Below are 24646 nucleotides of genomic sequence, written 5' to 3'. Positions count from 1 at the left end.
CTGTAGCCATCCTTCCTGGCTAAGCCCAGAAGGAAAACTTGATCGAAGTGAATGGCACCATCCAGGAAGTTTTGATACCCAGGTTCTACTTCCAGCTCTGCCATCTACTAACACAGTGGTAGTCATTCCTCTGGGTCTCAGCTTCCTTAGGTATAAAATAAGTAGGAGGTTGGGGCCAGGGACCTGGAACTAAGGGAGCTCTAAAGTCAGTGGATTCCACCTTTGCCAACTTGGGGCCTGTAGGTCTCAGCAGCTACAACTAGGATAATCTCCAAAGCAGATAACTGCCTTCAGGATAACTGAGAATGGACTCTATTCACAGCAGTCTCCAGCCACTCAAATAGACGCTGGTGCCTTTGGCTGCTTCTTAGAGCCATTAGCCAACCTGGAGATGAAGCTAGTTGGAAAAGAGGATTTAAGTGTTGGAAAGGCCAGTGTCATCTCCAAACACAGCATCTGGGAAATGCCCACGTACCCAGAAAGTGCTCACTGAAACCCTTCAGCTAGTGGTGCAGTACAAAGAATTAGGCAAACCAGGTTTTGAATCTTGACTGTGACCTTGGGCAAGTTTTGTGGCTGAGTGTTATTTTTCTCTATAAAATGGGGTAGCAATAAATACCTTGCAGAATTGTGGTAAGGACTGAGGTACTGCAAAGGCCTAAGAGTACTTATTGAGTATAGGTACTCAGAGGTACTTAGTAAATAGTAATTATTATTATTATTATTATTATTATTATTATTCTGTGCCCTTTTCTCACAGGAATCTCTCAGAAGATATGGGCCCTAGTGTCTGGCTCAGGGCTCCTGCCCATGGCCGAGAGGCATTGATTGGCTCTATGCCCAGGCCCAGCCATCCCAAGAAAGCTGGCACAGAGATGTTGCTGGCACAGAGATTGGGATGCTGATTAAATTCTCTGCTTGAGGGGCCTCATCATCCTGGCCCAACGCAGGAGGGCCGGCAACATTTAGCACAATCTGGTGGAACCTAATTATTTTTCAAAACTGCCCTTTTCGAAGGTCTTGTCCCCTTTCCTCACCTCTCTCTGGCGCCTTCTCTCTGGGTCCCTGTCAGAGAAGGGAAAGTAATGCAGGGATCTTTTCTCTCCCTCATCCGAAGAGAAGGTGACAGAGCAGCTGTTTTCCGTGCAGAACATGAGGCGAGCACAAGCCCTAGCCACTCAAGGTTGCTGCAGCCCCATTCTAGAGGCTAAAGCCTTTGCGCGCTCGACGATCCTATTTTTTGGCAAAGCTGGGCTAGCAACCCAACTTGCCTCTTCCCCCATCCTTTATCCCGACAGTTCGCAAATGCTTTGCTGGGAAGCACGATGAAGTGTATTTTTCCATTTCCCTGCGTTCACCTAGTAAAAATAAAATAGAATAAAATAAATGAGCCCGGGACTAAACTGTCGTTGATTTTAAAAGTGGAGAGGGATCACATGACTTCGAAGAACTGATTTAGTGAAGCGGCTGCAACTCGAAGTTTGCTGCAGAACCGTCCCTCCCAGCGGAGGCGCTGACGTCAGGGAAAAGCCCCGCGCGGTGGCGAGCACTCTATTAAACGCCGGGCGGCGGCGGCTGGGCGCCAGCACCCCGTGCTCTGCAGCCCGGGCTCGCCGCGCTCACGGGCACAGCAACGCACCGACACACGAATGCACACCTGGTCAAGCCAGGTAAGGGGGCGCTTCGATTTTGGAAGAGCCCTCCTCTTGTCGCCGGGAATGATTGGGGAGGGAATGGACGTTCCCAGCCCGCAAAACTTTCAAAGTTGAGATCAGAACCCCTGGAACGTGCTGTGGGTGCTGTGGTTTTCAGGCGGTGGGGGTGGGGGGTGGGGTCGGGGGAAAAGGGGGGCGGGACGGAGGGCGGAGCAGAGTTTAAGGTGCAAAGGATGCTATTTGTAATCAGCCGGTTCCTTAGTTCTGTTAGGAGGGTTACCTCCTACAGACTGAGTGGTCAGAGGGCAGTACTAAGTGATACTTAATGCTTTTGTTGTTTGAATGCAAATGTACCAATTGAGGAGCTGCTTATAAGATTAAAACACCAGCAGGTCATCCTGGCCAGAGGCCGACGTGTTGGGGTGTGTAGTGTGGGGCGAGTGTGGGAAGGGGAGTGTCTGTCCGCTTCTCATTCTAATGACCAGATCTTGCTGATTAAAATGAGAATGCTTCTACTGTATCTCAGGTAGCCTGGGAGAACGGACCTCCGTGCGAGGGGAGTCTTGCAAAGGGAAAGTTGTAACCAAGTTGTTGAATGTCCTTTAGGAGACTCTTTGACTGTCAAAAGAGTGGAAATCTGAGTTAAATTAAAGAACTCTCAGAGTAGACGTGGTTTAAAAGAATGAAGTATTTTCTCTGCAAATTTGATAAGTCTGAACGTGAATAGGTCATTTCCTTACCAGAACAACAAGGCTTGGGGCTGTGATGTTTGAAACTGATATCTGTGGGCAAGAGGGCAGAGCTGAGGCATAAACCACAAACAGAAATTCTCCCCCACCTCCAAATAATAGCTTATTCAGGAGGCTGGAGAGCATCAGGGCAACTTTACTAAACATGGAAGTTCCAATATGTCCAGTCCAGCCAGGGGGAGTGATGTCATTGCCACGTGTTTCCCACCAAGACACAAAAGCCCACAGGATGCTGGTGCAGTTAAGAGCCATGTTTAGACAAGTGCAGCTAACCTGGGCTGCTCCTCCCCAGCTCCATTAACTCCTTGATTTTCAAGCCATCTCTTGAGGCTTTGGTTCTTTCTGGTTGCCTCTGTGCCAGCTGTGTGTGGGGATCTCAAGGCTTCCTTGAGGATGGAGGAAGCTCCAGAGTAGTGGGTGATGTTAACGGTACTGTTTACTCTTTGCAAATGACAGTCTGCCTGAGGAGTTGGTTACTAATCGTGTGTGTGTGTGTGTGTGTGTGTGTGTGTGTGTGTGTGTGTCCAGTTGAAAGCTTGTTGGGTTTGGGGACTGTTTCATTGGTGTTCCTTCTGTTAGGACTACTTGGGTCTCACACCATCTAATAGAATATCACTGATGACTGACTGTGTATTTGAGTCCCCTGAGCTCTCGCTCATGCTTAGTAATGCTAACATCTTGGCCACTTTGCTCTCCAGGACCCAACAATGACTCTGAATAATGTCACCATGCGCCAGGGCACTGTGGGCATGCAGCCACAGCAACAGCGCTGGAGCATCCCAGCTGATGGCAGGCATCTGATAGTCCAGAAAGAGCCCCACCAGTACAGCCAGTGCAACCATTACTCTGCTGCCCCTGAGGACCACTGCCGCAGGAGCTGGTCCTCTGACTCTACGGACTCAGTCATCTCCTCTGAGTCAGGGAACACCTACTACAGGGTAGTGCTCATAGGGGAGCAGGGGGTTGGCAAGTCCACTCTGGCCAACATCTTTGCGGGCGTGCATGACAGCATGGACAGCGACTGCGAGGTGCTGGAAGGTAGGTGGTCCAGCCCCAGTGGGCTTCTGTCAGCAGTGGTCCAGGCAGGAAGAGTGAGTGGGTGGGTCATTTATCTGCAGAGTTGGGAACTGTGGTTATGCATTGTTGGCACTGGCTGGGAAGCTGAGTCCCCAGAAAAGCTCTGGCACAGGCCCCCACGACAAGGAAATGAAAATGCTCGTAGATAAAACCAGGCCCAGAAAAGGAATCTCTTCGATTCCAGCTCCAAAGGGACTGGGGGACACTGATTAAAGAGGGCAGAGCCAGAGGGTCCAGCTCCCACTTTTGGCTTTTACCAGCTGACCTGGACCTTTCAAGAGTTCAGTGTAGACACAGGTTTTTTTTTTTTTTTTTTTTTTTTTTTTTTTTTTTTTTTTTTTATGGTTATTCCTAAAACCAAACCGATTTGAAAAACCAACTCATTAGTTTACTTCCACCAATGTTAGAGTCTCTTGAAGGTGCAAGTAGTTTAAAATCTGTATTTGTAATATTGAAATAATACAATATTTTTAAATATTTTGAATTATAACAGTGATGATACGTATGTTTGTATGGCGTCTTAGTTTTTCAAGACAGTTTCCCTGTACAATCTCATTTAAAATATTTATTATTTAAGCAGTGCCTGTTTCCAAAACTGATTTGAGGTGACAGAATCCAAAATGCATGTATGACTCAAATATGTCTAAAGCATAGCACTATATTCTGGGAAATGATATGAGGATCCTAGTAGTTAATGGTATTTATAGTGTCTTGCAGCCACAGCTTCTACGAGTATCTTACCATACATGTACAAGGTGGCTGCAAGTCCCAATTTGCAGCTGTAGAAATAAAGAGATTGCCAGTACTTGTCTAAGAGGCATGCTCTGTCTGTACTCTCAGTTGCGAATCACAGCTGAATCACAGACTTCCAGAGTAGGAAGATACCTCACTGATGACTCAGTTCTGTCCTGCACTTGCTGCATAGGAATCCCGGTCCTTCCTCAGTACTGTCTGCCCACTTCCACTAAATGTTTATCCTCCTTGACTATCTCTATTGTCAGAGAGTTAACTGCTTCAGAAGGTAGCTCCTGAACTGGGCTATAAATGATTACTCATTGATAGAACATTGATTTCTCTTCTCACACTGGAATCTCAGAGAGTATAGCTAAATGAGTCAAGGAGGAGATAGGGTCAGTATTGTACATTTTCTTTTCTCTTTCTTTGTAAAGGATGACTGTGGCTATAAGAGAAATGGGAGAGCTAACATCTAGAATCATTTGCAATGGGAGAGGCACTTTATTGGGTGCCTTATATTTGCTACTGTTTATTTTGGTCCTCATAAAATTCCTGTACTCATGAATAAACTGAGTCTCAGGGATACCAAGTGGCTTATCTAGAATCACCCAGTGGGTTAGCTGTGATTAGAACTCGGGGTTTTGTAATTTTAGTTTGGTGTTGTTCTTATTCTACCATTGATGGGGAATCTGCTATGTGCCAGGCACTGTGCTAAGTACTTTACATAAGTTTTCTTTGATAATACTTGACAAATTGAATGAATTTGGTACTTAATACCTGTATTTTACAGGTGAAGAAATGGAGGCTTATGAAGTCAAATGGCTTTCCCAGGGTGAAAAAAGCCAGCCCGTGGTACGGCCAGGATTCAAATCTAGTTGTGGTTGAACGCAAATCCTGTGTCCCTTCACTGTATCCTGCAGCCCTTGGATTTAGTGTCCAAATACTGTACGACAGCACTTTCGGCTGGGTTTGGCCACATGCCTGGTCTGTTCTAGGCTGTCTAGTCCTCAGTGATGAATAAGGTGCAGCATATTCTCTTAGGAAGGAACTGAGTATCAGTGGCTATAACTCAGAGCAAAGAAAAATTCACGAAGACCTTAAGAAGTAACAATTGAGTGCTTTGGGGATAGGCATAAGGAAGAGACCAACTGAGAGTTTTTGTTTGTTTTTTCTTAAGAGGGAGGAATTGAAAAAGTAGATAGCAGACTTTCAAAAATGTTTACTTATTAGAGTGGCATCTATGCAGAGGGTGGTATCCCCATAAGCATAGAGCATGAAGACCAAGTCATACCTGGAATTTGGGAAGGCAGGCTTCTATATTTAGGAAACCTCTTTGTTTAATGGGGGCAGAAGGGAGACTCCTTTTCTTATTTCCTCAAGTAGAGAGTCTTTGACAACAAGAAGTTTCTCAGGTGTGTCCTATTTGAGTAACTTAATTTATACCGTCTAGGATTACATCCCTTATCTGTAGGTGGCTGTTGGAATCACTAGTTGGCTTTATGTTTCCCAAGAGGAAGGTTTTCCAAGGCATACCCCTACATTGTTCTTTTTTCAGTATTAAACATAAGAAAAATCTATGTAATACTCTCATCATTATTTCTCCTAATAAAGATGGATGTTGTATGGTTATATTACAATAATCTTATGACTGTGTACACATTTAATGCTATTCATTCATTTACTCATTCATCCATTCTTCCTCCCTGAATAATTAGTTACTGAACATATACCATGTAACTTAGTGAAGCACTTTGGGGATACACAAAGAGTCAGGGGGCTTCTACCCTAAAGATGCTTACAGTATATGCAATAGAGATCAGATATACACCAACTATAACTCAAGATAAGATGTGATAATTGTCTAGAAATAGGTGCAAGGACAGTGCTGTGAGAATTCAGAGGAGAAAAGATGACTTCTGCATGTAGAAATCAGAAAAGGGCTCATGGAAGAAGTGGTCTCCAAGCTGGACCCTCAGGACAGTAAGGATTTGTAAGCCCTGAGAGATGAGGAGGTACTGCACATACACACAGGCAGTGCCAGAATGAGCACCGGGCTTGCAGTCTGATCATGGGGAGTGGAACCCAGCCTTAATACTGACTTAGCTGGTTTCTCTTGGACAAGATACTCCTCAAGCTTCCTCATTAGTAAAATAGGGATAATACCTACTACATAGGATACTAAGAGGATTAAAGGAGATAACATATATTAAGCATGTCGCATAGTGCCTGCACTTAGCAAGTATGAAATGAGTATTGTTAGTTAGAGCTAATTCTGAATCTACCATTTCCTTTCCTAATGCTTATCTTTCAAAACTGGCACTTTCATTGCTTGTAGTCCCCATCCACTTTGGTCACTCTTAGCTGGGGCCCTGTGAGACTCACAAAGGAGACATGAGCCACTAGAGGGGAGGACAGTATTCTTAGAGCAGCTGTTACTTCCAGGGTTCCTTGGGATCCCTTCAGCTATGAAAGCTGAAAGCAGTTGAGAGTTTTTGGGGAGAGGGATTCTGGAGTCTCAGAACTTTTGAGGGGCTGCAGAAGCCAGTCCCAGCATGTGAGAGAAGTCCTGTGCAGCTTCCACACATAGCACTTGAGCCAGTCTTGGGCAGAAGTGTCCTTCAAGCACAATGGGGATCACATGAGAAAAGACAAATCGAGGTGCTCTAGCCCAGGGAAAATGGCTACTGACTGTAATCGCCCAATCATAGAAACTCCACCTCACCCTTTCAGGATGATCTCTCTTGATAGACAGCATGCGAGTGTACACCCCCAGTTTTTATTGAGAGCACTGGAGAAGTGAGAGCTTCCCCAGACCAAGTTACTGAAAAGCCTTATAAGCCAGAAGGCCTCAAACTTTTCTCCACACATCTTAACCCAGGGCAAATTTCAAAGGACGCTTCTAGAATTTCATATTCTTTTATCTCTCTTCTCCTTATCTGATTAGCACTTGAAAAACCTGGAAAGTGAGTGTTTAAGGGAGGAAAAGAAACTAGAGCTTTGGCTGTATGCAGGCAGGCCCTCTCCTGATTCGCGGAAGGCTGTTAAGCAGGATGCATTGTGTGTTTGAAGAATCCTTGGTGTGTGCAGCCAGAGGCAGTATATAAATCCAGATGTAGGGCATACGCACAAAGCAGGGTGGAGATGTATTGTTCTATGCTCTGACACATTGATTTTTTGGCAGAGGTAAGTCCAGACAGAATGATCCTGTCAGGAACCTTCCAGAACAGCAAAGCAGTTTGGCTCTAGTTTCACAGCTGTAATTCTTAGTCCATTTTTTTTTTCCCCAGAGAAAGTTTGTTTGCTTTTTCCTTAGCTATTGGAATACAGTGTGTTTCTATGTGAACTACTGGAGATTCAAAGGAGTTCCTTGTACCTGCTTTTGAGTGATGGGCTGAGGGCAGAGAAAGTGTTTTTGTGAGTTTTCTGAGTACAGGGAGAGATTTTAGAGAAAATATAAAGAACTCCAAGGTGGTAAGGGGCAGTCAGATCCTTCCTCCCAATCTGTGCTGTTCAGGTTCTGATTTATACAACCATTTGGTTGTATAAATTTGCCTGTTGAAGTCATGAAACCCTACTCCTCAGTAAGCCAAGCTGTGCATTCCTACAGTGATCTTATTCAAGTTGAATATTGTGGAGGGCAAACATGGTAGGAATAAAGGATTTTTAATGCCCCAGTGGGAAACAATTACCATTGATTAGAAGAATGACACCTAAAGGAGGTGGGAAAACTGACAGAAACATAGAGCCACCCCTGGTTAACTTTCTTGTCATTTGTCCGTGTTTTCCTTTCTTTCCCTTTCCTGATTCCAGTTCCTAGATAAAGAAACATTAAACCAGAAGCATTGCTCTTTAGAAACTCCTCAGTATTATAAAATAAGAAATCTCCTGGTTCCCCCAACATAGCTCTCTTAAGCTAAGATTTACCTATAGCAGGAAATGCTGACTATGGCAAGAGCCAACTGCCTCCATAGGAAGAAGTGATGATAATAGCTAGTATTTATTGCATTTCTACTTTGTACCCAGGCTTAATATATGTAATTGTCACCCAGTCCTAAGACGTGGATACTTTAATCAATTCCACTTCACAGATGAAGGAAGTGAGGCCCAGAGAGCTTAAGGCCCAGCGCCACATAGTTAATAAGAGATGGCACTCAGATTGTAATTTAGGTTTGCTTGTGCTCACAGCCGCAGTGCTATATTTATCATTCATTCATTCATTTGATAAATATTTCCTGAGCACTTGCCTGGGTGCTGGGATTTATAGCAGTAAACAGCACAGATCTTTGTCTTAACATTCTGGGGGGTGAGAGGGATAGAAAATAATAAAATAAGTAAGTTAAATGGATTGCATGTTAGTGGCGATAGGTACAATGAAGAAAAATAAAATAGGGAAGGGAGTAAGGAATATTAGGAGGGAGGTATTGCAGTTTTAAGTAGATGGTCAGGGAATGTCTCCCCCAGATGGACGTAAGGGAACAAGTCATCTGGATTTTTTTTTTTTTAATTTATTGGGGTGACAATTGTTAGTGAAATTACATAGATTTCAGGTGTACAATTCTGTATTACATCATCTATAAATCCCATTGTGAGTTCACCACCCAGAGAGAGTTCTCCTTCCATCACCATATATTTGATCCCCCTTACCCTCACCTCCCACCCCCCACCCCCTTACCCTCTGGTAACCACTAAACTATTGTATGTGTCTATGAGTTCTTGTTTCTCATTTGTTTGTCTTGTTCTTTTGTTGTTTTTGGTTTATATACCACATATCAGTGAAATCATATGGTTCTGTGCTTTTTCTCTCTGACTTATTTCGCTTAGCATCATACTCTCAAGATCCATCCATGTTGTCACAAATGTTCCTATATCATCTTTTCTTACCGCCGAATAGTATTCCATTGTGTATATATAACACAACTTCTTTATCCATTCATCTATCGAAGGACACTTTGGTTGTTTCCATGTCTTGGCCACCGTAAACAAAGCTGCAATGAACATTGGAGCACATGTGTCTTATGTATAAATGTTTTCAGATTTTTTGGGTAGATACCCAGGAGAGGGATTGCTGGGTCATATGGTAATTCTATTCGTAATTTTTTGAGGAAGCTCCACACTGAATTCCATAACGGCTGCACCAGTCTGCATGCCCACCAACAGTGTCTGAGGGTTCCTTTTTCTCCACAGCCTCTCCAACACTTGTTACTATTTGTCTTGTTGATGATAACCATTCTGACTGGGGTGAGGTGATATCTCATTGTGGTTTTTATTTGCATTTCTCTGATGATTAGTGATGTTGAGCATTTTTTCATATGTCTATTTGCCATTTGTATGTCCTCTTTGGAGAAATGTCTCTTGAGGTCCTCTGCCCATTTTTCAATTGGGTTGTTTGTTTTTTTGTTGTTGAGTTTCATGAGTTCCTTGTATATTTGGATATTAGCCCCTTATCAGAGGCACTGTTTGCAAAAATCTTCCCCCATTCAGTTGGTTGCCTCTTTATTTTGTCGATGGTTTCTTTTGCTGTGCAGAAGCTTTTAAGTTTCATGTAGTCCCATTCGTTTATTTTAGCTTTTATTTCCATTGCCTTTGGAGTCAAATTCATAAAATGCTCTTTGAACCCAAGGTCCATAAGTTTAGTACCTATGTTTTCTTCTATGCAGTTTATTGTGTCAGGTCTTATGCTTAAGTCTTTGATCCATTTTGAATTAATTTTGGTATATGGTGACAGCAGTCCAGTTTCATTCTTTTGCACGTGGCTATCCAATTCTCCCAGCACCATTTATTGAAGAGGCTGTCTTTCCTCCATTGTATGTTTTTAGCTTCTTTGTCAAAAATTGTCCATATTGATGTGGTTTTATTTCTGGATTCTCAATTCTATTCCATTGGTCTATGTGTCTGTTTTTCTGCCAATACCATGGTGTTTTCATTATTGTAGCCCTGTAGTACAAGCTAAAGTCAGGGAGTGTGATACCTCCAGTGTTGGTCTTTTTTCTTAAGATTGCTTTGGCTATTTGGGGTCTTTGGTGGTTCCCAACAAATCTGATAATTTTTTGTTCTATTTCTTTAAAAAATGCCATTGGGATTTTGATGGGGATTGCATTAAATCTGTATATTGCTTTGGGTAATATGGCCATTTTAACTATGTTGATTCTTCCAATCCATGAGAACGGAATGTCTTTCCATTTTTTTGTGTCTTCAATTTCTTTCAAAAATGTCTTATACTTTTCATCATATAGGTTCTTCACATCCTTGGTTAAGTTTATTCCAAGGTATTTTATTCTTTTTGCTGCAATTCCAAACGGAATTGTTTTTTGTATTTCTTTTTCTGAGATTTCATTGTTAGTATATAGGAAAGCAATAGACTTTTGTACGTTGATTTTGTAGCCAGCAACTTTACTGTATTCGTTGATTGTTTCTAATAGCTTTTTGGTGGATTCTTTAGGGTTTTCTGTATATAGCATCATGTCATTTGCAAAGAGTGAGAATTTTTCTTCATTCCCAATTTGGATGCCTTTTATTTCTTTCTCTTGCCTGATTGTTCTGGCAAGGACTTCCAACACTATGTTGAAAAGTAGAGGTGATAGGGGACAGCCCTGTCGTGTTCCTGAATGTAGAGCAAAGGGCTTCAGTTTTTCACCATTAGTTATGAGATTAGCTGAGGGCTTGTCATATATGGCCTTTATTATGTTAAGGTATTTTCCTTCTATACCGATTTTATTAAGTGTTTTAATCATAAATAGATGTTGTATCTTGTCAAATGCTTTTTCTGCATCAATTGATATAATCGTATGATTTTGTCCTTTATTTTGTTTATGTGATGTATCACATTGATGGATTTGCATATGTTGAAACATCCTTGTGCCTTGGGATGAACCCCACTTGGTCGTGATGAATAATCTTTTTAATGCTTTGTTGTATTTGATTTGCTAGAATTTTGTTTAGGATTTTTGCATCTGTATTCATCAGAGATATTGGTCTGTAATTTTCCTTTTTGTGTTGTCCTTACCAGGTTTTGGTATCAGGGTAATGTTGGCCTCATAAAATGAGTTAGGGAGTATTGTCTCTTCTTCAATTTTTTGGAAGAGTTTGAGCAGGATTGGTATTAGATCCTCTTTGAAGGTTTGGTAGAATTCACTAGTGAAGCGATCTGGTCCCGGACTTTTGCTTTTGGGAAGGTTTTGGATGACTGATTCAATTTCATTACTGGTGATCAGTCTGTTTAGATTTTCCAGTTCTTCATGGTTCAGCCTTGGAAGGCTGTATATTTCTAAGAACTTGTCCATTTCTTCCAGGTTATTGAATTTGGTGGCATATAGTCCTTCATAGTATTCTTGGATGATCCTTTGTATTTCTGTGGTGTCCATGATAACTTCCCCTTTTTCATTTCTGATTTTGTTAATTAGTGTCCTCTCTCTTTTTATCTTAGTGAGTCTAGACAAGGGTCTGTCAATTTTGTTAATCTTTTCAAAGAACCAGCTCTTGGTCACATTAATTTTTTCTATTGTCTTTTTGTTCTCTATTTCATTTAGTTCTGCTCTGATTTTTGTTATTTCCTTTCTTCTGCTGACCTTGGGTTTCAGTTGTTCTTTTTCTAGTTCTTTAAGGTGTAACATGAGGTTATTTATTTGGGATTTTTCTTGTTTCTTGAGATAGGCCTGTAATGATATAAATTTCCCTCTTAAAACTGCTTTCACTGCATCCTAAAAATTTGGTAGGATGTATTTTCATTGTCATTTGTTTCTATGTATCTTTTGATCTCTCCTCTAATTTCTTCTTTAACCCGGTCATTCTTTAAAATTAAGTTGTTTAATCTCCATGTATTTGTGTTTTTTCCTGCTTTCTTTTTGCAGTTGATATCCAATTTCAAAGCCTTGTGATCAGAGAATATGCTTGGTATGATTTCAATCTTCTTAAATTTGCTGAGGCTGATTTTATGTCCCAATATATGGTCTATCCTTGACAATGTTCCATGTACACTAGAAAAGAATAGTCTTATGTTTTAGGATGAAGTGCTCTATATATGTTCATTATGTCCATTTCATCTAATGTGTCATTTAGGGCTGCTATTTCGTTATTTATTTTCTGTTTGGATGATCTATCTATAGCTGTCAATGATGTCTTTAAGTCCTCTAGTATAATTGTGTTTTGGTCAATTTCTCCCTTTAGTTCTGTTAGTAGTTGCTTGGTATATTTCATTGCTCCCTGATTGGGGGCATAAATATTCAGGTCTGTTATGTCTTCTTGTTGTGAACTTCTTTACCATTATGAAATGTCCATCTTTGTCTCTGGTTGTCTTTTTCTCCCTGAAGTCTGTTTCATCTGATATCATTATGACTACACCTGATTTTCTCTGGGTACCAGTTGCTTGGAGTGTCAATTTCCACCCTTTCACTTTGAGTCTATACTTGTCCTTGTAGCTGAGGTGTGTCTCTTGGAGACAGGAAATGGTTTGGTTTAGTTTTTTGATCCAATCTCCTACTCTGTTCCTTTTTATTGGTGAGTTCAATCCATTTACATTTAGAGTGATTATTGATATGTGAGTATTTCCTGTCATTCTATCTTTAGTTTTCTGGTAAGATTGTGTTTCTATTGTTTCTTTGCCTTTTTGTTGTTGTCTATTATTTCTGTATTGTGGTATTCTATGATGTTTCCCTCTGTTTCTTCTTTTATTACAGTATATATTTCAGTTCTGGATTTTTTTTTGAGTGGTTACTCCTAAGTTTATGTAAAAGAAAGCTTGATATTTAGAGTATTCCATTTTCTTCAGCATGCTTACTGTCTACATTCCCATATTCCGGTTCAGGCTTTTATTCTCCCCCTTTTTATGTTTCGGTTGCCACAAATTGTCCCTGTTGATGGTGGTTGAATAGCCTCCTTTAGTATTTCTTGTAGTGCAGGTCATGTATTAGAAAATTCCCTCAGCTTCTGTATGTCTGGAAAGGTCTTTATTCCTCCTTCATATCTAAAGGATATCTTTGGTGGATATATTATCTTGGCTCATATTTTCTCTCTTTCAATAGTTTGAATATTTGGTTCCACCCCCTCCTGGATTGTAGAGTTTCTGCTGAAAAATCTGATGATAATTCAATGGGCTTTCCTTTGTAGGTTACCGTCTTCTTTTCCCTGGCTGCCTTGAGGATTCTTTCTTTTTCGTTGATTTTTGACAGCTTCAATACAATGTGCCTTGGAGAAGTCCTGTTGGGATTGAGGTAATTAGGTGTTCTATTTGCTTCTTGGATTCGAGGATCCAATTCTGTCCACAAGTTTGGGAAGTTCTCATCAACAATTTGTTTGAATATATTCTCTGTTCCCTTCTTTCTTTCTTCTCCTTCTGGTATGCCCATTATTCTTATATTGCTCTTTCTGATGGAGTCAGAAAGTTCTTGCAGAGTGCTTTCATTTCTTTTAAGTCTGAAGTCTCTTTCTTCTTCCATCTGTGTAATTTCCAGGTATCTATCTTCAATGTCACTGATTCTTTCCTTCATCTGGTGAACTCTACTTCCTAAGCTGGTTATTTCATTCTTAATTTCTTCTAATGAGTTCTTAATCTCCACAAATTCTATTTGGTTCTTTTTAAAAATTTCAGTCTCTTTCGTAAAATGCTCATGTTGTTCTTTAATTGTGTTTCTGAGTTCATTAAACTGCCTTTCTGTGTTGTATTGCATCTCATTGAGTTTGTTCATAACTGCAATCTTGAATTCTCTGTCATTTAAGTCACATATTTCCATCTTTAAGTTCCTTTTCTGGAAACTTTTCACTTTCTTTCTGAGCTGTCTTGTTGCCTTGGTTATTCATGGCAATTACTGATTTATTATTTCTCTTCCTAGACATCTACAGGAGTGGCTTCTGCAACAGGTTGATAGGAAGAGGTCTTTCTTTTGTTTTCTAATACTTGTTGGTAGAATGTTTTATTTTCTCTCCGACTGCAGCCTTTTTTTTCTCTCTCACACGGTAGTGCTATGTTTTCTCTGCACTATTCCAGCTTCTCACACAATGCGGGGATTCCCTGGGAGACGGGCTTCTCCTCTGTTAATAGTTCGCCTGGGTCACAGGGCGCAGTGTCTGTGTGGGTATGCGGAGATCTTTTGAAGTTCCAAAGCTCGTCCTGCACGAGATTCAGAGCCCGTTTGTTTCAGCAGTTCTGTTTACTCCTGAAGGGATCTGCCCAGATATGTGGGGCCAGGGGCGGGTGAGTTGTGAGAGGTGGCCAGAGCAATGGCGGCGACCACCACTACAGCCAGTCCTGCTTCCACAGCTCCCTCCCCTTTGCTGGAACTAATTGCGTTGTGAAACTGTGTCTGCAGTCCACAGTTCTCAGAACAGCAAATATTGTGTTCTTTTGATCTGACATTGCTACTGTTCTGCTTCTAGCATGGGGCAGGTGGGGGCAGGGCAAGCTTTGGGAGGGTAGGGAGGGGGCGGGTAGTCTCAGTGCCTAAGGCGTCCGTTCTCTGCTTGGCAGTGAGGGCTTAAACCACCATTTTCAGCCTTCTTCCCTCAGTCTTTTCTCTGAGGTCTCTGCCGTGAGCTTTGGGTTCAGCCATGTTATATGCTGCCCCCTCAGCTCTGTGTGCCATAGCAGAGCCCTAGCAGTCCGAGTTCTTCCCTCTCCTTCAGCTGTGGTAGTTCCGGGATGCAGTGAACTCGGAGCACTGAGCTATGTCTGCGTCCTGCGTCCCTGCGGCTCAGTCTCCGCACTTCTCTCTTCCCTCCTCCCCCGCTCACGTGATTCACCCACCTTTTAGTGAATTCAGTAGTGGGTGGGCCTCTTCGTCTTGCCTTTCTGCTGTGCAGGGAGTCCTTTGTGGAGTTATTGTTGTTCGATTGTTGTAAATTTCAGGGGAGCTTTACAGAGGCTCACCTCACGCCACCATTTTGATGAGTCCTACCAGACACTTCCTGTCTTCTAGATTCCATGCAAAAGGAACAGAAAGAAAAATGACAAAAAGTCATTATGAAAATTATAAGTTTCAAGTGATGAAATTGAAGACAAGGAACCTCACTGTGAAAATAGGGTAGGGATGGGCCCGGTTGTATGGAGTTTATGGGAGTCCTTCGTGCTAAAATCCCAGTTAACTCGGTTAATCCCTGCCTCACTGATTTTTCCGGGCTGGAGCTGCTCTGGCCCATTGTGCTTTGTTCACCCTTCATCTACACTCAATCTGGGCTCAAGTGCAGAGCGGAAAGTTTCCATTACCAAGTAGAGCTGGAGGCTGCACTTCTGCTGTACTTAAGATAGAAAAACAAGCCTGTTTATTCCTAGGGAACTACATTTTTTTAAGGAAGAAAACTGCAGCCAAAACAGGCATAGTCTCAAGAGTTTTTTTCTTGCATGTCTCAAAAGAAGAGAAATGTCTCTGAGCTCAGAGTTCCTGAAATTGCCAGTAATCACCCCACTTAAAGGTACAGTAGATTTCCATCTGAGGCTTATGAACGGGGCTTACAGTTCCACTGGGCAGTTAGTGTTTTCTCAGGGCATTGGAGCTTGAATCTGAGTCAAGAGCTCTAAAATGAGTTTATATCATAAATGCTTTTCTTATATAAAAGTTCCAGGAATGAGGAAAATGAATGCCTTTCACTTCAAGTGGTTTAGTGATATACATTCAGAGGATTTAGGTGTTCTGCTTAACAAGTCTAGGAATATACTTATTAAACAGAATATTGTTGAAGGTGATAAAAAATAGTACTTTGCCTTTCTGAATAGCTGCACATTTATATATTTAACTGCATATTAGTATATTCCTTTTCTTTTTCTTTTTTTTTTTTTAAATTTTTATTGGGGAATATTGGGGAGCAGTGTGTTTTTCCAGGACCCATCAACTCCATGTCAAATCGTTGTTTTCAATCTAGTTGTAGGGGGGCACAGCTCAGCTCCAAGTCAAGTCATTGTTTTCAATCTAGTTGTGGAGGACGCAGCTCACTGGCCCATGTGGGAATCGAACCGGCGACCTTGGTGTTATGAGCACTGCGCTCGAACCACTGAGCCAACTGGCCGCCTGTAGTATATTTACTTTCTAGCAAAATTTTCTGCATGACTCTTTTAAGTAAAAGTGTTGCCTGTTTGCCTGACTCCAATATCACTGTTCTTTTATTTCTAGAAGATACATATGAGCGAACACTGATTGTTGATGGGGAAAGTGCAACAATTATGCTCCTGGACATGTGGGAAAATAAGGTATGTGGAGCCCAGAGCTCTCTGTAAATTTCTTCAGGGTTTGCCTTCCAACAAGCTGTTGGGTATGAGGGTGACCTTGCCCTTTTTGGTGTTCCAGATGAGGTAGGCTCATTTTCTTGATTAAAAGCATTTACTGCTGAAGTATGAGACTGTTTTAAGGAACAGGTCATTCACAGATGAGCTCTGAATAACAAGCAAGTTGCCCTTAGTTATATTTAAAAATACAAAAAAATATATTCATTTTAGGGAAAGTGCTAATAGGTATGAATGATAATTTTAAACTATATAAAACCATATTACATGAAGTTGACATTCTCACTACTAGTCTTCAACATTTGCTTGTTAAAGATTTGGGGCTTCTGTGCATATAGGCTAGACTTTCTATTTATTAAGAACCCTCCTATTCTCACAGAAGGGTTCTAAATTTAATCACTTGGGAAAGGCAAAAGGAAGTTCTTTGGAAGTCAGAAAAGGCTCATTGTTGGTAGTTTAGATAGAAATTGGAAATAATGTTTGGCAGAATCATTGTATAATTTGTCAACTCATGCTGTAGGAGGAATTGGACAGTAAAAACTTCTTGGCATAAGTAGTTTATGGGCTAGCAGTCTTTACAGCCACCAGACATCTTGCAGCCATGGAACACTGATGCATTTTGGGGAGTTGGAATAAGTTTTCTTCCTTTCTCACATCAGCCAAGGTATTTCAGGATACATGCATTGTTTCTTTGCAAACTGATGCCTCATGCTCCAGGTCAAACTGCACTCATGGAAAGTCTTCTCGTTTCATTAGGGGGAGAATGAGTGGCTCCAAGACCACTGCATGCAAGTTGGTGATGCCTACCTGATTGTCTACTCCATCACAGACCGAGCCAGCTTTGAGAAAGCATCTGAGCTGCGAATTCAGCTCCGCAGAGCCCGGCAGACAGAGGACATTCCTATAATTTTGGTTGGCAACAAAAGTGACCTGGTGCGGTGCCGAGAAGTGTCTGTTTCAGGTAAAAGTAGTGGTGCTAATGTCATAGAAATAATGTCTGGGTCACCTGCATTTTCTTTCAAACAGGTATTCTTTTTTTTCCTCTTTCATGAAGCTGGAACCAGGAGTTCATTAAAATGCTACGTGGACTTTTATGTATACCCTAAAACTCTCACCTTTGTGGCAGGTCATCTCTGTGCTGGGTGCTGCTCCCTTGTTCAACTTGTCGACCTGTAGAATTCCAGTTTTCCCACCCCCAACAGTTTCCCTGGAATTATTTTAGGGAGGAGATTGTGGTCAGGGGTTTATTGGCAGTCCTTAACGTTTTCTGCTGGTCCTTTCTTTTCTCCAGAGAGATCTCAAGTGTTCAGGGAAGTGGAAATAACATCTTCATGCAAGAAGGATGGGAACTCTGATTTAGGGGAACTGTGGGAAAGAGTTTCACTGAGGATAAGGATTCTACTCTGGCTGCCTCTGGTTCCTGTAGACCCTGGAAACACCCTCCTACCCGTACTCTTTGCTTCCTAAATTTCAGTTAAGACATCAGTCTGATGATGTCACATACATTTTTTCATATTTACTTTAGGTGTAGTTCCTATTTGCTGAGTGGGCACCCAAGTGCTACTGGGACCCTTAATATTTTATTGGGTTAACACAGATTTGGTACAAGGTCAAAAAATAAATTACTGCATTGCCAAGCTCTGCTCAGGAGAAAAGAAACCTGGTAAGCACTTAATGGACACAACTAGTTTTGGAATGTCTTACTCTTAGGATATGAGTATTTACAAGTGATCATTTTTTGAAACCAAAACTTGGACACATAGTTATTAAATACAATGGAACATTTGAAATTGAGACTGTTCCAGAAAAGCTTGTTTGTATAGTTTTCTGTAGCTGTATGATATATTTGTGAAATCTTCAAAATTTTTTCAAAATATCTCATCAAATCTTAAAAAAAAAATTTAAGAGGAAAGCCATGTAGTAAAATTATTATTTTTAATTCAGGAAACTGACTCAGAATAAAAAGTTAAGAACATGAGCCTCGAACAATAATGAATGTCAACTACAAGTTTATATGTTATGTATATAGTTACAAGAAGTGGAATACAGCATTAGGAATGTAGACAGTGGAAATGTAATGGCTGTGTGTGATGTCAGAGGGATAGTGGATGGGGGGAAGGGGATTGACATAGTGTGAGGGATATAAATGATAAATGTCTAACTATTACATTATTTTGTGCACCTGAAACTAATAAATAAAAAATATACGGTGAAAAAAAAAAAGAACATGAGCCTGAGAATAAAGCAGGCCTGGATTCACATCTGCTACTTATAGGCTATGTGAATTCTCTCAAATTCTTAAAAGACTGCCCTCCCCACCCCCACAACCCCAGTTTCTTCATCTATCTGAAAGGGATAATGTATTTTTCAAGACTGTTGTGAGCATTCAGAAGTGTTTATAAAGCAGTTCCCAGCACATAGTAAATACAATAAATTAAGGCTATGGTTTTTACTGTTATAATAAATATTACTATATTTGATGAAGTGAGACCTTCACACAGTGAATTTGATAGGCCAGGTCTAAAGCCCATCTCTCCTGCTTCCGGGAATCTCCCTGTGAGATTCTTTGCTTCTACTTATGCCCCGGTCCGAGGACATGTGTCACAGTGCCTCCTATACTCATTGCATCTGTGACTGACTTAGAGTTACCTTGAGGACCATTTAAAGTCAGGAGTCCTCCAGCTTGGCTGTGTATTGTGTGGGATCATACTGTGTAGCCCCTCTGACTTTCTTCTCCTCTCTTCTCCCTCCTAGAAGGGCGAGCCTGTGCTGTGGTGTTCGACTGCAAGTTCATTGAGACCTCCGCAGCAGTCCAGCATAACGTGAAGGAGCTGTTTGAGGGGATTGTGCGGCAGGTCCGCCTTCGGCGAGACAGCAAGGAGAAGAACGAGAGGCGACTGGCCTACCAAAAAAGGAGGGAGAGCATCCCCAGGAAAGCCAGGCGCTTCTGGGGAAAGATTGTCGCCAAAAACAACAGGAACATGGCCTTTAAGCTCAAGTCCAAATCCTGCCATGACCTCTCTGTGCTCTAGGCACCCAGAGTACCCAGATATCCTCCTGGTGGACATCGTTGATGGCCATCAGGACTGATAATCTATATTAGATTGGATCCTTAAGTACTGTTAGATGTGGCTTCTCCTAGTGCATCTGGGAATTAATGTGTTAGTATCATGGGCAACAAAATACATGGGATATGAAAGTCTTTGTAAAGATTCAATATTTATTTACAGAAAAAGTCTGACCTTGCTACATGAACACCCAAGACTCGTTAGAGGATGTGTTTAGTGTTCACATATGTTTCCTCTCTCCTTTGGAGAGCAGAGGTTTGAAGCCCAGTAAAAAATGCCTAGAACAATAACATTTCATTATTACATTCCCCCCTCCTCCACTGTTCTGATAGGTGAATTTGAAGCCAATGGTCATAAACAAATATAGGAATGTTTTAAAGTGTTTATTCAAAGGAGGGAGATTTTCTTTCTCTGTACCTTATATTCATGGAGCTAGGACTGTAGAATTGGGTTTATCATGATCATGACCATTATTGCTCCATCAAGCTGTGAAAGAAATGATGGACCTTGCTGGAAACTAAAGCTTAGTAAACAATTTTTGTTTCATGCCCACAGCTGAGCATCCAAAAATTTATAGAATTGGGAACTGATACATGTACCATTATGGGTTCAAAAATTGTATCTTTACTTCTGTGTCTTATAATTTTTTATTCGGGGGGAAATTATTTTAATCAAATTCTACTTAGTCAAACCACCATTTATGTTTCATTATTTTTAAAGTCATCTGAATTATTGATAACCTGGAGTGCAAAATGCCAAATTTTAAAATATATCAAAGGTCTGAATTTTTATAGCACAAAACATAAATACTTCCAGTACTTTTAGTTGACCCTTGTATGCCACAGCTTTGCTCTATTTTTCGCTGTTTTGCAAAATAATAACCACTTTAACATTTGATAAATCATATTTATGACATGTTTCTTAATAAGAAAAATGTCCATTTTAGTACCATTTTCTATCTTTTTCAGAATATACAAGTTTTTACCTACATGTCTTATAATAAAAGAAATAAAATCTTTGAAAAAAGGGCATTCTTAACTGTTTTTCTTCCCCAAACAGGATGATTTTGATTACACATTTTGATATAGCTTTTAGAATAAACACATTCTAAAGAAATACACATATTATTTCATTTCTTCTTTTCATTAACAATAGGCCAGTCTCTATTTGTTTTAAAGAGTATCCCTGACATCTCTCTTTTGGAACCATGATTCACAGAAATGCAAAATTACTTTTGGCAGATACAGTTGGGAAGTATTTGGGGTCATCTAAATGCTAAGTTATAGTAAGAGCCAGATTGATCTTTCACTTTGGTCTGGCAAATTCCTGGCTGAACAGATGGGCCTTGCTTTGCTCCCTGACGGCTTGTGGTCCTAAGCTTGACTAAAGCATTAGAGGAAACTATAAAGGATTAGAAGAAAAATAAAAGGAAACATGATTTTTCAGTCTGAGATCTAGTCAGGCAAGGCTTTAACCAAATTCTCCTCTCTGACATTAATATGGTTTGACGTTAATCATGTGGCATCTTTCCAATGGCGGTGTGTACCCCTTTTGCTGGACTGGAACTTCCTGGTCTTCTTTCACATCTTCTCTGGCTTCCTCAGTTTGTAATCAGACACAAACTCATAGTGACAATCATGGGACCTCACATATTGACTAAAGTGACACAGTTTTAAAAGGTGTCTCTGCTTGGCTTTGTCCTCCTTTTCCCAAGTTCAGAGCAAAGGTTCCTATCTCTGTGCGCTTTGCATCTTTGAATTGCTCAAGGAAACCGTACAGGGAAGTGAGAAGAGTAATGATTCAAGTTACACAGGCCTGAGGTGAATCTTGGCAGGGCCAATTAACGTGAGTGTGTCTTTGTGGTAGTGAAAAGTTAAACCTTTCTAACCATCAGTTTTCTCAACCACAAAATGGAATAATATTATAATATATATATATATATATATATGTATGTATAATATATATATAATATATATGTATAATATAATATCCACAAAACGGAATGTTATTAGGAATAATAACACCAACCTTGTATGTTTGTTGTGAGATTTTAATCTGCTGTATTTTAATCTGCTACACTGTAAAGAGCTCAAGAGATGTCAGTTTTCATTGTCACATGCCTTCCATTCTGCATAGAGTTAGTTTTATATGTTTGCCTCCCCAATTAGAATGGAAACTTCCTAAAATCAGGGACCACTACTTCTTTTCCTTTTTATCCCTCTACTCTCTTTAGTGCAGTGCCTTGCATATATTGGGGCTTTCATAATGTTTCTTCTTGAATAGATCCTCCTAATGGCCCTGTGAGGTTGGCAGGCCATTTTACAGCAAACAGATTCAGGAGGATAGTGACTTGTCCAAGTGTGTTAAGGTGATAATTCTCTTGATCAGGAGTGGAGTCCAGATGTGACTCCAAGCCATTTGCATATTCTATTATCCAACACTGTGTCCTATAGACACAGCCCTTTTCATCCCATGTACTACCACACCACACACACACACACACACACACACACCACAGTGCACACAAATCAGATACATATCAACCCTCCATACAGCACACACACACACACCCACACACATACACACACACATGCAAGGTCTGACAATTACGTTCATGAACTTGCCCCCCTGCTCTTATATTGGCAGCATTGTACAAACAGCACAGTAAGGTTTCATAACCTTGGTATATCAGTGTCTCAAAGCAGTGTTTGTGTCAATATATGGGAGTGTCTTGCTGAGTGGCATTCGTTATTGTTGTTGCCTATTTTTGTGTGCCGTTGAAAGTCTGAGCTTGAATTAGAGCAATGAACAAACATTAAACTTCTTGTTAAACTTGGCAAGAGTGGTAGTGAATTCAGGGACACGTTAGTCCAAGTTTATGGGGATAATGCCATGAAGAAAATGGCAGTGTACAAAAGGATTAAATGTTTTTCTGAGGGGAGAGAATACGTTAATGATGAAGAGAGGTCATGGCGGTCAGTAACTAGCAGAACTGATGAAAACATTGCAAAAATTCATCGAATTGTGCATCAAAATAATCAGCTGTGAGAAGCATAGCAGACCAAATAAACATCAGTAGAGAAACAGTTAGGAAAATCTTAACTGAAAATCTTGGCATGAGAAAGGTGTATGCAAAAATGGTCCTAAAGGAGCTAACTGATGAACAAAAGCAAAAGAGCATTGAAGTTTTCCAAGACCTTTTGGAGAGGCAAGACAATGTTTTGGGCCATGTTATCATTGGTGATGAAACATGTGTGCACCAATACGACCCTGAAACAGCATCAAAGTGCACAATGGAAGTCAGCCAATTCTTCAGGACCAAAAATGTTCCGTCAGTCCAAATCAAGAGTCAAAATGATGTTGCTAACCTTCTTTGATATCAGAGGGCATATTCATTATGAACTTGTACCAACCGGACAAACAGTTAACCATGTTTACTATTTGGAAGTGCTGAAAAGGCTGCATGAAAAAGATAGCTGAAAATGACCTGAGCTTTTCGCCAACAATTCATGGCTCTTGCATCATGACAATGCACCAGCTCACATGACACTCTCTCTGAGGAACTTTTTAGCCAGTAAATAAATAACTGTATTGGAGCACCTTCCCTACTCAGCTGATCTGGCCCCCAATGACTTCTTTCTTGACCCTAAATTAAAGGAAATGTTGAAAGGAAGACATTTTGATGACATTCAGGATATCAAGATTAATACGATGACAGCTCTGATGGTCATTCTAGAAAAAGAATTCCAAAATTGCTTTGAAGGGTGGACTAGGTGCTGGCATCAGTGTATAGCTTCCCAAGGGGAGTACTTCAAAGGTGACTGTAGTGACATTCTGCAATGAGGTATGTAGCACTTTTTTAATGATGAGTTTGAAAACCTAATTGTTTGACCTCATACACACACACAAACACACACACAGACACACACACACGAGGTCTGATCAGGTGAATTAGGAGGATGTTCCAATACAGTTATTTGTTTGGGCTGAAAAGTCCCTCAGAAACAGTGCTGTATGAGCTGGTGCATTGTTGTGATACAAGAGCCATGAATTGTTGGTAAAAATTTCAGGTCCTCTAACTTTTTCACACAGCCTTTTCAGTACTTCCAAACAGTAAACTTGGTTAACTATTTGTTTAGTAGGTAAAAGTTCATTGTGAATAATCCCTCTGATATCAAAAAAGGTTAACAACATTGTTGCAACAACTTCGCGAACTTAATTGTCACACCTCATATATCAAACATGGTGCAAATACATCCCACACCATACACACCCTACATGTCACATATGCACCCCACATATATCACACCACACATGCCACAACACATACCCACCCCACATGTACACATTTTTTATTTACACTATTCTCTGTTCTCACAGATCTGACCTTCCTCTTCACTTATTTCAGACCTTCCCAGTCAATGGCCAACAGTTCCCAAGCCTCCCAAGCTTATGGGCATGTATAGGATTGTCACTCCAATGCTCCTTCAGCTTGAGTCAGGGCAGGACAATGCAGGTTGCATTCCAGCCTGAGAGGTATTCCTGAGAGATGTTTTTGGTTAAGACCTATGGTTCTGGAGTCAGACAGACCTGGTTGCAATCTGGTTTCATCACCTCCTAGGTGTGTGACCAAAATTAACTTCCTTAGTCTCTCAGCCTCAGTTTTCCCATCTGTGACATGAGGATAATAATAATACCTACTTCACAGGGGTGTGGTGAGGATACTGTGAGACCTGGAAAAGTGTAAGTTATCATCCAGAGAATGCTGATCACTTCTACTCTAATGCAGCATGAACACCTTCATTCACTCATGCATTCTTCGGATGTTATTGGGCATCCAGGCACAGCCAGGTGCTGGGAATATATACATATCAAGGAAGCATCAGTGTATATATATATATATATATATATATATATAGATAGATAGATAGATAGATAGATAGATCTATCTATCTATCTATATATATATATAGATAGATAGATAGATCTATCTATCTATATATATATATATATATAGAATGATGCTAAAGGCATTATTCTGATCCTCAAAGCCTTGAGAGTAGCAAATTTGTCCTAAAAAGCCAAAGAAAGTGGTGTTGGACATGGGGAAAAATGAAAAAACAAACAAACAAAAACAAAACTGGGAGGATTATATGT

General features: G+C 40.7%; 1 protein-coding gene across 4 annotated transcripts; it reads left to right on the top strand.

Annotated features, from left to right (window-relative positions):
* The first annotated feature begins 1565 nt into the window (after window positions 1–1565).
* GEM (GTP binding protein overexpressed in skeletal muscle) lies at window positions 1566–20466 on the top strand. 4 transcript variants are annotated; one of them, XM_033126408.1, is made up of 5 exons: window positions 1566–1670; window positions 3103–3442; window positions 16312–16388; window positions 17178–17382; window positions 19176–20466. In XM_033126408.1, the coding sequence occupies exons 1-5, from the start codon at window positions 1650–1652 to the stop codon at window positions 19451–19453; spliced, it is 921 nt and encodes a 306-aa protein (XP_032982299.1). In that variant the 5' UTR covers window positions 1566–1649; the 3' UTR covers window positions 19454–20466. The 4 variants fall into 4 exon arrangements, with proteins under 4 accessions (XP_032982299.1, XP_032982303.1, XP_032982302.1 ...); XM_033126412.1 differs by lacking the exon at window positions 1566–1670 and adding an exon at window positions 1991–2077; XM_033126411.1 differs by lacking the exon at window positions 1566–1670 and adding an exon at window positions 2663–2817.
* The last annotated feature ends 4180 nt before the right edge of the window (window positions 20467–24646 follow it).

This window comes from Rhinolophus ferrumequinum, chromosome 14 (assembly GCF_004115265.2).
Source record: "Rhinolophus ferrumequinum isolate MPI-CBG mRhiFer1 chromosome 14, mRhiFer1_v1.p, whole genome shotgun sequence".
Lineage (NCBI taxonomy): Eukaryota > Metazoa > Chordata > Mammalia > Chiroptera > Rhinolophidae > Rhinolophus > Rhinolophus ferrumequinum.
Note: the sequence above shows the minus strand (reverse complement) of the source record. Positions and strands in the feature narration are given on the sequence as shown.